This window comes from Artemia franciscana, chromosome 12, assembly GCF_032884065.1.
Source record: "Artemia franciscana chromosome 12, ASM3288406v1, whole genome shotgun sequence".
NCBI lineage: Eukaryota > Metazoa > Arthropoda > Branchiopoda > Anostraca > Artemiidae > Artemia > Artemia franciscana.
In genome coordinates, this window is record NC_088874.1 from 2,062,109 (window position 1) to 2,074,322 (window position 12,214).

At 34.8% G+C, this 12,214-nt stretch overlaps 1 protein-coding gene across 1 annotated transcript in view; it reads left to right on the top strand.

The window, feature by feature from the left end:
* Positions 1–12,214, top strand: part of LOC136033571 (armadillo segment polarity protein-like) — a gene marked incomplete at its 3' end in the record, with an annotated part of 60,905 nt that overhangs the window by 35,190 nt on the left and 13,501 nt on the right. Inside the window, 2 exon segments of the mRNA XM_065714328.1 lie at positions 8,936–9,142; positions 11,248–11,502. Coding sequence (XP_065570400.1) covers positions 8,936–9,142; positions 11,248–11,502 — 462 coding nt within the window.

The window sequence follows — 12,214 nt, forward strand, 5'->3', positions numbered from 1 at the left end:
TTAAAAATAATAAGATATACTTCTAAAATAAATTTTAAATGAAAATTTATTTGAAAAAGAATATAAGACGGGATACCACAGGACTTGTCTTTTATTGCATTAAATAAAAAAAACAAGTTTTTTTAACTGAAAGTAAGGAGCGACATTAAAACTTAAAACGAACAGAAATTACTTCGTATATGAAAGAGGCTGCTTCCTCATCAACGCCCCGCTCTTTACGCTAAAGTTTGACTCTTTCTCTCAATTCTTCTAATTTTAATCTAATTTTTAAAACAGTAAAAAAACTTCAGCGTAAAGAGCGGGACGTTCACGAGGAAGCAGTCCCTTTCATATACGAAGTAATTTCTGTTCGTTTTAAGTTTTAATGTCGCTCCTTACTTTCAGTTAAAAAAACTTGTTTTTTTTTTATTAATTTCTGAACGTTTTTGGATCAATGCATGTTTTGATTTTGGCTCTCCGCAGAGGAATAATTAAAACGAAATTTGCATTTTTTTTCTGCTAAATGGCTTTCTCATAATTTTGATCGAATGATTTTGAGAAAAAAAGAGCGGGGGAGGAAGCCTAGTTGCCCTCCGATTTTTTGGCTAATTAAAAAGGCAACTAGAACTTTTAGTTTTTTACGAATCTTTTTATTAGTAAAATATTTACGTAACTTTATAAATTAGCTTACGTAAAGAACTTTTGTATTCTTATGTTTTTATTACATATATGAGGGGGTTCGCCCCCTCGTCAGTACCTCGCTCTTTTCACTAAAGCTTAAATTTTGTCCCAATTCATTAAGAATGACCCCTGAATCACAAAAGCCGTAGAATAAATAGTTGAAATTACTAAAAATACTTTAGCGTAAAGAGCGGAATATTAGGAGGAGGTGAGCCCCTCATATGGGTAATATCTGTTTGTTTTAAGTTTTAACGCTGTTTCTTACTTCCAGCTGAAAAAACTTTTTCATATTTATTTTTTATTGTTTTTTTTAAATAATGCTAGTAAATCCTGCGCTCCCTTCATGGAAATTTTCTTCCTCCATGACAAATTCTCGATGGAAAGTTCCCCCAGCATATCCCCCTCTTCTTAACCCCTCCCCCAACCAAGAAAAATCCTTCTGAAAGCGCCTGTACACTTCCCAATAACCATTACTATATGTAAGCACTGGTCAAAGTTTGTAACTTGTTGCCCCTCCCACGGGGACTGTGGGGGAGTAAGTCGTCCCAAAAGACATAGTTATAAGGTTTTTCGACTACTCTGAATAAAATGGCTATCTCAGAATTTTGATCCGTTGACTCTGGGAAAATAATTAGCGTGGGAGGGGGCCTAGGTGCCCTCCAATTTTTTTGGTCACTTAAAAAGGGCATTAGAACTTTTCATTTCCGTTAGAATGAGCCCTCTTGCAACATTCTAGGACAAATGGGTCGATACGATCACCCCTGGGAAAAAAAACAAAAACAAACAAACAAATAAACACGCATCCGTGATCTGCCTTGTAGCAAAAAATACAAAATTCCACATTTTTGTAGGTAGGAGCTTGAAACTTCTATAGTAGGGTTCTCTGATACGCTGAATCTGATGGTGTGATTTTCGTTAAGATTCTATGACTTTAGGGGGTGTTTCCCCCTATTTTCTAAAAAAACACAAATTTTCTCGGGCTCGTTACTTTTGATTGGTAAGACTGAACTTGATGAAACTTATATATTTAAAATCAGCATTAAAATGCGATTCTTTTGATGTAGCTATTGGTAACAAAATTCTATTTTTTAGAGTTTTGGTTACTATTGAGCCGGGTCGCTCCTTACTACAGTTCGTTACCACGAACTGTTTGATATGCTGATGATAATATTTTACTGAGCCTTGCTAAAGCTAGTCTAGTTAAAAATTTTAATTCTCTTTCTTATAGGCTTAAAGATACAAGCCTTTCTATTAGTGTTAAAAAAAATGCCAATATGATCCTGTTATTTATCTGAGGTCACCTTAAAGTGCTTCAGCTCGAAGTTCGAAGTCGACGCTAATTTTAAATTAAAAACAAAAAATAAAAAATAGAGAGGCATCTGGCTCAATAATACGGCTTCATAGTTTCTATCGTCGTGATATTTTAGGCTTTTTAATGTTCTTTTAAAAATCTTCTTAATGCAGTTGCCCTCCCGCATGTTCTCTATCCTGCCCTTTTTTTGAGATTTTAGAATCTGTGATTTGTCTTCAATCCTCTTTTGCTATTTATATATTTTACATTTTTACTCCGTTTTTCAATTTATTTTAGTTTTGAGATATAGAATTAAAGATCCAATGGAATTAGATATAGACATAATTTTTATTGTGAGTTTAAAAATGCATGTATCCTCTCTATGCATAACCTTTTTGTTTTTATCCAGGATTTAAATAATGTTGGATTATCTTTTTTTTACGTATATCATTCAATTATGTTTTGAAGTCTGTTGTAAATCGTTGCTTTGTTTCATTTGTTGAAGTATTTTGCCATTTCATTTGTGTATTTTATATGGTCCTTGATTTTAAGGGAAACAAATAAATGAATAATAATCACACTTGCGTAAAGGAGATGCTATTTTATAGCGTTTTTTTATATTATTATTATTACGACATTGACAAATCGAAGCACTGCAAATGTCAACCCAGACTGCCTCAGACTTATCAGATTATCCATAAGAATCACGCATGGACACCAGGGAAGGTCTGACTTTTCCGTAGAGTCAGATTCTGTAGTGGCAGCTCTGGCCTCTCTTGCACATGTGACAAAATCTTGATTAGCCTAATCAACACTAATCCTTCTTCTAATCCTTCGCGTTCTATGCTCATCAACACTAAATCATTTAGTCGCTCCTGGCCCATAGTCGATCTAAGGTACGCAATACTAATTTAATTTGTTGAACGGTCGCTCGTTACTGGTCACCGACACCGCAATCGCTAATAATGTTTGATAGGCAACTCTTACGTTTGTGAAGACCCCTTTATCTCCGTTTTGCACAATTAATTCTAACAACATCAAAGTTAATTTAACTTGGTCTACTTACTTTTGTTTTCAAGGAATGGTGACGGAGATATGGGACAGACGAAAATGTCGGACTCAATTTATATTTGTTAGATTATTTATTTGAAATTTTACGCCCCTTAAATTTATGTGCTTGAGGCAAGTGTCCCCTCTGCTCTCCCTAAAACCGTCTTTGCCCCCCCCCCTCCCCGACAAATTTTAAAAAAGTGTTCTAAACACAATTTTTTCGCGTATTTTTCTTCATTCCGAACATTAATATGTGATCATTTTCGGTTACCATTCATTATCCTCGCTTACCATTAATCATCATCCTCGGTTACCATTCAAAATGGAAATATTATAGATAATGTGGTGTGCAGTATGAATTGCTGTGTGAAAGGACTCCTGAGGGAGTTAATAGCTGCTCCTCACTGCAGTTGCTCTGGTTATTGAAATGGCTAATATGGATCTTATCGGTAAAGAGAACTATTTGCGTCACAAGTAGTATTGCTCGTCTGAACTAAAAAGTGTCAAGAGCTTTATGCACTAATGGAACGATTTGTTATTTATTTTTTATTTTTTGCCGAGGTTGTAATGAATTATAACGGTTATAATGCCTTTGGCAAAAATGACCCATGTGAGCAATTAAATTCTTAAATTCACAATAATTATTAAAATGCGATTTCAAAAATTGCTATCACCAAGAAAAAAGAGGCAAATACAAAAGGAAAACAGAAAATACCTTATAGTATGTACAAATAATAAAAATGTAAAAAACAAAAGTAATCTTTTCTGTCTTTCAATACATACTACCTAAATCTCCCACCAGTCATTCATCACAACCCATTTTGCAGTTCAATAAGATTTAAATAATATAAATAGCACAGATGTAAAATCATCTATATAAACAAAATCGAATGTATGTCAGTGTGTGTGTATGGTTATGTTTATGTGTGAATATCCTGTATGTATAACTACATTGTTCATCTAATCGCCAACTTTAGAAACTGCACTCTGGCGCAGGTTATAGGTATATTTTTTTTATTAATATTTTACTGAAAGAAGAATCAAATAGAATAGAATAATAAAAATATAGTAAGTAGAATAATAAGAACTTAAAAAAGGACAGGGCGCTCATATAACTTTATCATATCATATCAAGTTTGTTTTTTAACTATATGTTTTTTAACATATTTTTCATTTTTTACTATTTCGTAAAAAACATGAAAATATTGGTCTCCGACAGTATAGTTTATACACGGTACATATCCCCCTATTAGTTTGCCAAAAGGTCACGTACTATGTCAACTTGTCTCCACGTGATTTTCGCAGGCTTTTTGTTAACTATAGAATTCATAGAGTATATTTTACGGTATCGGAGGCAACGCTGTAGCGGTTCCTGTAGTAAAGGTCATGCGGCTCTAATGTTTTATTATTATTATTTTTTTCCCAGAGGCACTTCATATGGAAGGAGTTGTCGCATAAACTTCGGAGAGGGCTCAATCGATTGGAAATCGGAAGTTCTAGTGTTCTTTGTAAGATTCAAAAGTAATCGGGGGGCAACTAGCCCTCCACTCATGCCCTTTTTTCCCAAATGCATCCGATATAAATTTTGAGATAGCCATTTTGTTAAATATATTTTTAAAATCGTATAACAAAACTCCGGTGTCAACAAAGCCCCCCCCCCCGGGGTCCTGGGACAGGCGTTGTAAGTTATGCCGTAGGGACATATATGGTTCTAATGGAAGGAATGCTCGTATAAACTTCAGAGATGGCTCATTTGATCGGAAATTGAAAGTTCTGGTTCACTCTTTAAGAGCCAAAAGAGATCGGAGGGTAACCATCCCCCCTGCTTCTTTTTCACAAACCCATCCAGTATAATTTTTAGATAGCTATTTTTTAAAAATAGTTCAAAAATTTGATAATAAAAACTCCGGTGTTGACACAACTCCCCAGGGCCCGGGGGACAGGCGTTGCAAGTTATGTCCTGGGGGCGTATATGGTTCTTGTGAAAGGGATGCTCGTATAGCTTTCAGAAGAGGGCTCATTTGATTGGAAATTGAATCTTCTAGTTCATTTTTTAAGAGTCAAAAAAGATCCGAGGGCAACTAGCCCCTCCACGTCTTTTCCTCCAAATCCATCCGATAACAATTTTGAGATAAGTATTTCAAAGGTCAGATAAAAAAAACGCAGGTGTCGACGCAACCCCCCAGAGCCCAGGGGTAAGCGTTTTAAGTTATGCTCTGGGGGCATAGATGGCTCTTATGGAAGGGGTGCTCGTATAAACTTCGGCTAGGGCTCATTTGATTGGAGATGGAAAGCTCTAGTTCAGTTTTTAGATTCAAAAGAGATCCAAGGGCTACTAGCCCCGCCCCTTGCCCTTTTCCCCCCAAACCCATCCGGTACAAATTCTGAGATAGTCATTTTCTAAAATAGTTCAAACATCAGATAACAAAAAGTCCGGGGTCGACATAACCCCCCAGAGCCCATGGGCAAGTGTTTTTATGTCCCCGTGGCGTATAAGGTTTTTATGTAAGGGATGGTCTTATAAACTTCAAAGGTGGCTCATTTTATTAGAAATTGAAAGTTCTAGTTCCCTTTTTTGAGTCATAAGTTGATGGAGGGTATCTATCCCCCAAAACACAAACACCCTCTCTGCCCCAAATGTATCAAATGAAAATTTGGAGATAGTTTGTTTGAAATAGTCCAACGACAAGATAAAAAAAAACTTCTTTGTCAATAAATCTCCTTCCCCCCCACAGAGTTACGGGAAGGGTTCTAAATTATGCCGTGGGGGCATATAAGCTTTTTAGAGAAGAGGTGGTCCTATAAACTTTGGAGGGGACTCAAATGATTAGAAATTGAAAGTTATAATTCACTTTTTAAGAGTCAAAAATGATCCAATGGCGACTTGCCCCCCTCCCTCCCAACTTTCTTTTCCCCAAAGGCATCTAATCGAATTTTTTATATAGTCATTTTGTTCAAAATAAACCAAAGATAATATAACAGAAACTCCAGGGATTAAACAGCCCCCCCCCAGAATCTGGGGGCCAGTGTTGTAAAATGTCCTCTGGGGGTATATAAGATTTTTAGGGGATTTTTAGGATTGAGGGGATGGTCGCATAAATTTTGGAGGGGACTTATTCGATTCTAAATCAGAATTTCTAGTGTCCTTCTCAAGAGTCAAAAGTTATCGGAGGTCAACTAGCCCCCTCCAAGGCCCTTTCTCCCCAAATGCATCCAATCAAAATTTTGACATAGCTATTTCGTTCAAAATAGTTTAGATCAAATAGCGAAAACTCCGGGGGTCGACACATCCCCCCAGAGCCCGGGACAAGTGTTGTAAACTCTGCCCCGAGGGCATATAAGGTTTTATGTAAGGGGTGGTCGTATAAACTTGAGAGATAGCTTGTTTGATTGAAAATTGAAAGTTGTGGTTACCTTTTGAAGAGTCATCGAAAGTGATTGGAGGGTATATAACCCCCCCACGCCTTTTTCCCCAAATACATCCAATAAAAATTTTGAGATAGCTATTTTGTCCAAAATAGTCCAAAATTGAAATTACTATAAATTAGGGGTTGAGAAATCCTCCATAGTACCCGGGACAAGAATTGTAACTTATGTAAGTTGTGTCGCGGTCGTATTAACTTTGGATGGGGATCATTCGATCGGAAATTGAAACCTGTAGCTCATTTTTAAGAGTCAAAAATGATCACTGACCAACTAGCTCACGCCCCACTTTCCCAAAGGGCATCCAGTAGGTTTTAGACTTTTACAGTTAAAGAAGGAGGCAAAACCCATACTCTTCTTTGTAGAGATTTTTGTTCGTTTCAAGCTGGATTCGCATATTCAATTTAAGTTTTACTCGTTTTGAGCTCGCTTATATTAGTAAATATTGTTTCTTTGTTTGCTATGATTTGTTTATTTAATTTCTGTTCGTTTTGGGTTTTATTTATGCCTCAATAGCAAAATATTTTTGTTCGTTTTAAGCTTGATTTGCATATTCAAATTAAACTTTGCTCGTTTTGAGATTTATTTATTCATTTATATTAGTACCTGCTGTATGTTTTTTTTTGCTATGATTGTTTATTTAATTTCTGTTCGTTTTGGGTTTCATTTATTCTTTAATAGTAATTTCTGGTCGTTTTGAGTTTGAGCTATTGTAGGTTTCTATCTCCTTTGATCTTAAGTTTAATATGGCCTTTATTTTTCTTTAGAAAAATTCTTTTTTCTGAAAGTTTTTTTTTTATAATTAATTGAAGTAAATGTTTGTTTTTGTGGGAAGAGCACATCACCCTCGAAGACCAAACTAAAAAAACGTATTTGTAAAAAAAAAACCGAAAAAAAGTTTCATGTATACATAACGTTTACTGTACGTACCTAACATAACCTAAGGTACACGTAATGCATCGTAAGGCGCATAACATAACAGGAGCTTAAATTCAATGTTGTATTAACTAATACGAAACTAATTTTTTATTAAGCGGACCGCCATGAAGATAGTCTTCATTTGTCCAACGTTCAACGTGGACCAAGCAACGTGGAAACAAGTAACCAATTATTGCAAGCCTTCATAGAAATCGGACAATTTGACCCTGTTGAGTCCTTAATTCCCAATAAGTCGTCTAATTTTTCTGTTAGTTTACTCACTATAACATTGCAACTTGGTCCAAATAAAGTTCACCAACTTTGCCTACTATAGCCAGCAAGGACGTTATCAGTATTCGATACGATCATCCCTAAAAAATAAAAAAAAATTCACGTCCGTGATCTTACCTCTCAAAACAACGCAAAAAATTGATAGCCATTGAAACTAAAAGGGTATTTGTAAAAAAAAAGAAAAAGAAAAAAGAAAGTTGGTTCAGTAGCACTCTTTATGCGCATTTGTTGTAACTTAGTCTATACAGTATTTCATTTATTGAGAGACATTACCCAATAAAGGACATAATTATATTCAAATAGTTGTATCATATATATGTGCGTAACTTCTCAAATGCCTTAGCATTCAAGTAGATTCTAAACGCTCAGAGGAAGAGGGAGGGGTGGTAAGATCAGGCACTTAAAACTCGTCACATGTTGTAACTATTTAAGCACCTATCCAACATAGCTCCACAAATTTGCAAATAAAGCCATGGATAATAATCGTTTTTGTTCTATCAGCTTTTTGTTGGGGGGGGGGGGGGGGCAAACACAAATTGATAAAACCGAGCGAAAATTAAACCTTAGAAAATTTCTTGGCTCTAAAAAGGCTTCCTTACAGTGAAGGCAAAAATTTATATTAAATTTATTGTTAAAATTTATATTAATATTATATAAAATTTATATTAAAGAGCTCAGTTATCTCTTTACACAGTCCTTCAAATGTCCTTCACTTTCTTTGTCTGGTGATTATATATGATGAAAAAAGACTTCCAAATATGATATGAACAATTTTTCAATTCAAATATAAAGACCCCATCACCATTATTATGAAGAAAATTCCATGGATACAAGACAATTTCATTTTTAGAATTGATTTCTATTTTTTAAGGGCCACCGAAACACTATCACCAGGAAGCAATGCATATGCAAAATTTCTAGCCAATTTTGTCACTGGAATTGGGTGAAATTTTAATTCCAAGATTTGAACCCTGCAGATATGGCACAATAAAATATAAATGATACAAGTAGGAAATATCGATAATTTAAATATTTATAATAAATAATGATAAATAATTAAAATAATAAAGATAGATTGATAAATAAAATTTGGATAATGTTAAAATTTTTTATAATAATATAAAATAAAAGGTAATAATACTAACGATATGAGCGACCGAATGCGCTCTAAAAATTAAAGAAAAATATTTCCCACACTAAAGGAAATGTCTCTCAACTTCAAGTAGATTATCTTAGAAGGGGCTCTTGTGACAGTTTTGAGTGGAGCCATAATCTTTTATCTAATTCATTTATATTTTCTAGGAGGGAATGGAGACCCTTCTTCAGAATCTTGTTCACCTTTTGTCCTCTGAGGATATAAATGTGGTCACCTGTGCAGCTGGAATCCTGTCTAATTTGACTTGTAACAATCAAAGGAATAAAACTCTCCTCTGTCAAATGAACGCCATTGAAGCCCTCATTCGAACTGTTCAAGCAGCTGGAGACAGAGAGGAAGTTACTGAACCAGCTGTAAGTTTTTTTAATTTTTCACATTAATTTTCTATTTTGAAAGATTACATATTGTTGCGAAACAACAATACTTAGGATATATTGCTTAATATCTAGGGTGCAAAAGATTTAGCCGCCTAAATGCGTTGGGTCAATTCTAGCTGAATAGCAATCCTTCTTGGAAAATTCAAGAAGTGCGTTATAACGTTGATTCTGTTTTGATGTAAAACAGAATCTCTGAATAACAATTCGTGCAATCTCTGAATGACAATTGCCATTCATAATCTGTGAATGGCAATTGATGAATTTTGAAATTCCCATAAAGCCTTTTACGCTAGATAGTAGCTTGAATCTTTTATCTCTATCCTGTATTTTTAATTCCTTAAAAATGCATTCTTGAACTCTTCAAGCAGCTTGAAATCGAGAAGAAGATACTGAGTCAGATTTAAATTTTCTTTATTTTTCGGTTTGAATTTACTTTTTGAAAGCAGCTTTTCAAATGTAGATATAAAAGGTAGCAAATATAGTTTGAGGCTAACTTTTAGATGAACTTTTACATCGTTTGAGTTATTTTCTGAAAGCAACTTTTCAAATTTAGATATAAAAGGTAGCAAATATGGTTTGAGGCTAACTTTTAGATGAACTTTTAGATCGTTTGAGTTACTTTTTGAAAGCAACTTTTCAAATTTAGATATAAAAGGTAGCAAATATAGTTTGAGGCGAACTTTTAGATCAAAGGTGTTAGAACTCTTCAAGCAGCTTGAGATCGAGAAGAAGATACTGAGTCAGCTGTAAATTTTCTTTATTTTTCGGTTTGAGTTTACTTTTTGAAAGCAACTTTTCAAATTTAGATATAAAAGGTAGCAAATATAGTTTGAGGCGAACTTTTAGATGAAAGGTGTTAGAACTCTTCAAACAGCTTGAGATCGAGAAGAAAATACTGAGTCAGCTGTAAATTTTCTTTATTTTTCGGTTTGAGTTTACTTTTTGAAAGCAACTTTTCAAATTTAGATATAAAAGGTAGCAAATATAGTTTGAGGCGAACTTTTAGATGAAAGGTGTTAGAACTCTTCAAGCAGCTCGAGAACGAGAAGAAAATACTGAGTCAGCTGTAAATTTTCTTTATTTTCGATTTTGAGTTTACTTTTTGAAAGCAACTTTTCAAATTTAGATATAAAAGGTAGCAAATATAGTTTGAGGCGAACTTTTAGATGAAAGGTGTTAGAACTCTTCAAGCAGCTTGAGATCGAGAAGAAAATACTGAGTCAGCTGTAATTTTTCCTTATTTTTCGGCTTGAGTTTACTTTTTGAAAGCAACTTTTCAAATTTAGATATAAAAGGTGGCAAATACAGATTGAGGCGACCTTTTAGATGAAAAGTATTAGAAATCATCCAGCAGCTTGAGATCAAGAAGAAGATACTGAGTCAGTTGTAAATTTTCTTTATTTTTCGGTTTGAATTTACTTTTCAAATTTAAATATAAAAATTGGCTAGCTTTTTTACATTTGGCTACCTTTTATGTTTTTTATTACAACCTTCGTGGGTCCAATAACAATGATGATATGCCGCTAGTCCTGATAATTTCCTCATTTTATTTGTCCCTTTTTTCTTTCAAGTTCCTTTTTTCACTGGCTAGAAATCGTCGTTTTTTCTTCTTCTTTTTTTTTCTTTTTTTTCTATTTGTCATGCATAGTTAGTGTGGTCTAAAAAATTATTTAGAATTATCTCTGCTAGCAGGCTATTTCAGGTGGTGCCGGATCGTCGTACGAAGCTCAAGTTCAAGTATTCCTGGCGTGGTGTACCCTGCTCAAGGTAGTCCTGCCGGGTTGTGTTTTGACAAGTTGTCGTCAAAGGGTTTGCTCTTTCAGGAATGAGCTTCGATCAACTCCTCTGATGGAGGGGAATACATGTATTCGTTAAAAATCGACATGGTTGCTACGTTAAAACGATCTTGGCACAGGTTCGATATCAAGGTCTCCAGAAGTTGCTGCGCGATATGCTCGATTTTGAAACGATCAATTTATCTTAATCAGAGCAGAAACAAACATAGTAATACAAAAATAAGCTTGACTCTTAAGAAAGGAGATGAGGCAGAGTAGGCAAACTCTAATAACCTTTTATTTTAGATCTGTGCCCTCCGTCATCTAACCACTCGCCATGCCGAAGTGGAGTTTGCTCAGAATGCTGTTCGACTCAACTATGGCCTTCCACTGGTTGTTAAACTACTTCATCCACCCTCACGTTGGCCCCTTATCAAAGCTACAATTGGTTTGATCCGTAATCTGGCATTATGCCCAGCCAATCATGCTCCACTCCGTGAACATGGGGTTATTCCAAGACTGGTTCAACTTCTTGTCAGAGCTTTCCAGGATACTCAGAGGGTAAGTAAATCTATATATTACAAACTATAATAGTAGACTAAATTTTAAATTTAAAAAAAGAAGAAAAATGTTCTGCTTCATACCCAACGATATTTTCATACTACTACTACTAACAACTCACTGCAGCACCAAGTCGCCTCAAGCCGACACACCTGCGTTCGCTCCTCCTCCATCCCAATCTATTCAAGGCTTTCCTCTTTGCCACCTCCCAAGAAGTTCAGAATTTACTATACATACATATTTAAATATATATATTCTTCTTCATAACTTAGTTAATACAGGCTATTGACCTCGTATAAGGTTTCAGAATATTATGCTAATTTGAGAAGTCACACTTTCGCAAAATTAGCCAATGAAAAATGTATTCACATTTTCGACATAGTTATATGAAATGACCTTTGTTTTTCTTTTAATTAATTTAAACAAAGATCGGTCTTCGGTCAAAATCATGAAAGAGTGTAGGCAAATGGTTTTTCGAGGGGTGTATGTCGTTTTAGCTGACCTTACAGTTGACCTCACCCCCTCCTTTTGCCGGCTGTTATTTGTCGATGAATGGTTACTGAAGAAAGAAATAAGTAAAGCAATTAATAAAAATTTCGTTTAAAAGAAAAGGCTAGTCGATTTCTGAACTCAGGTTATAGCCTGTCGCTTAATTTATAATAAAGAGCTTAGTTAAGTACTTTTTATTTAAATAGCTTATCTTGTGCTTATT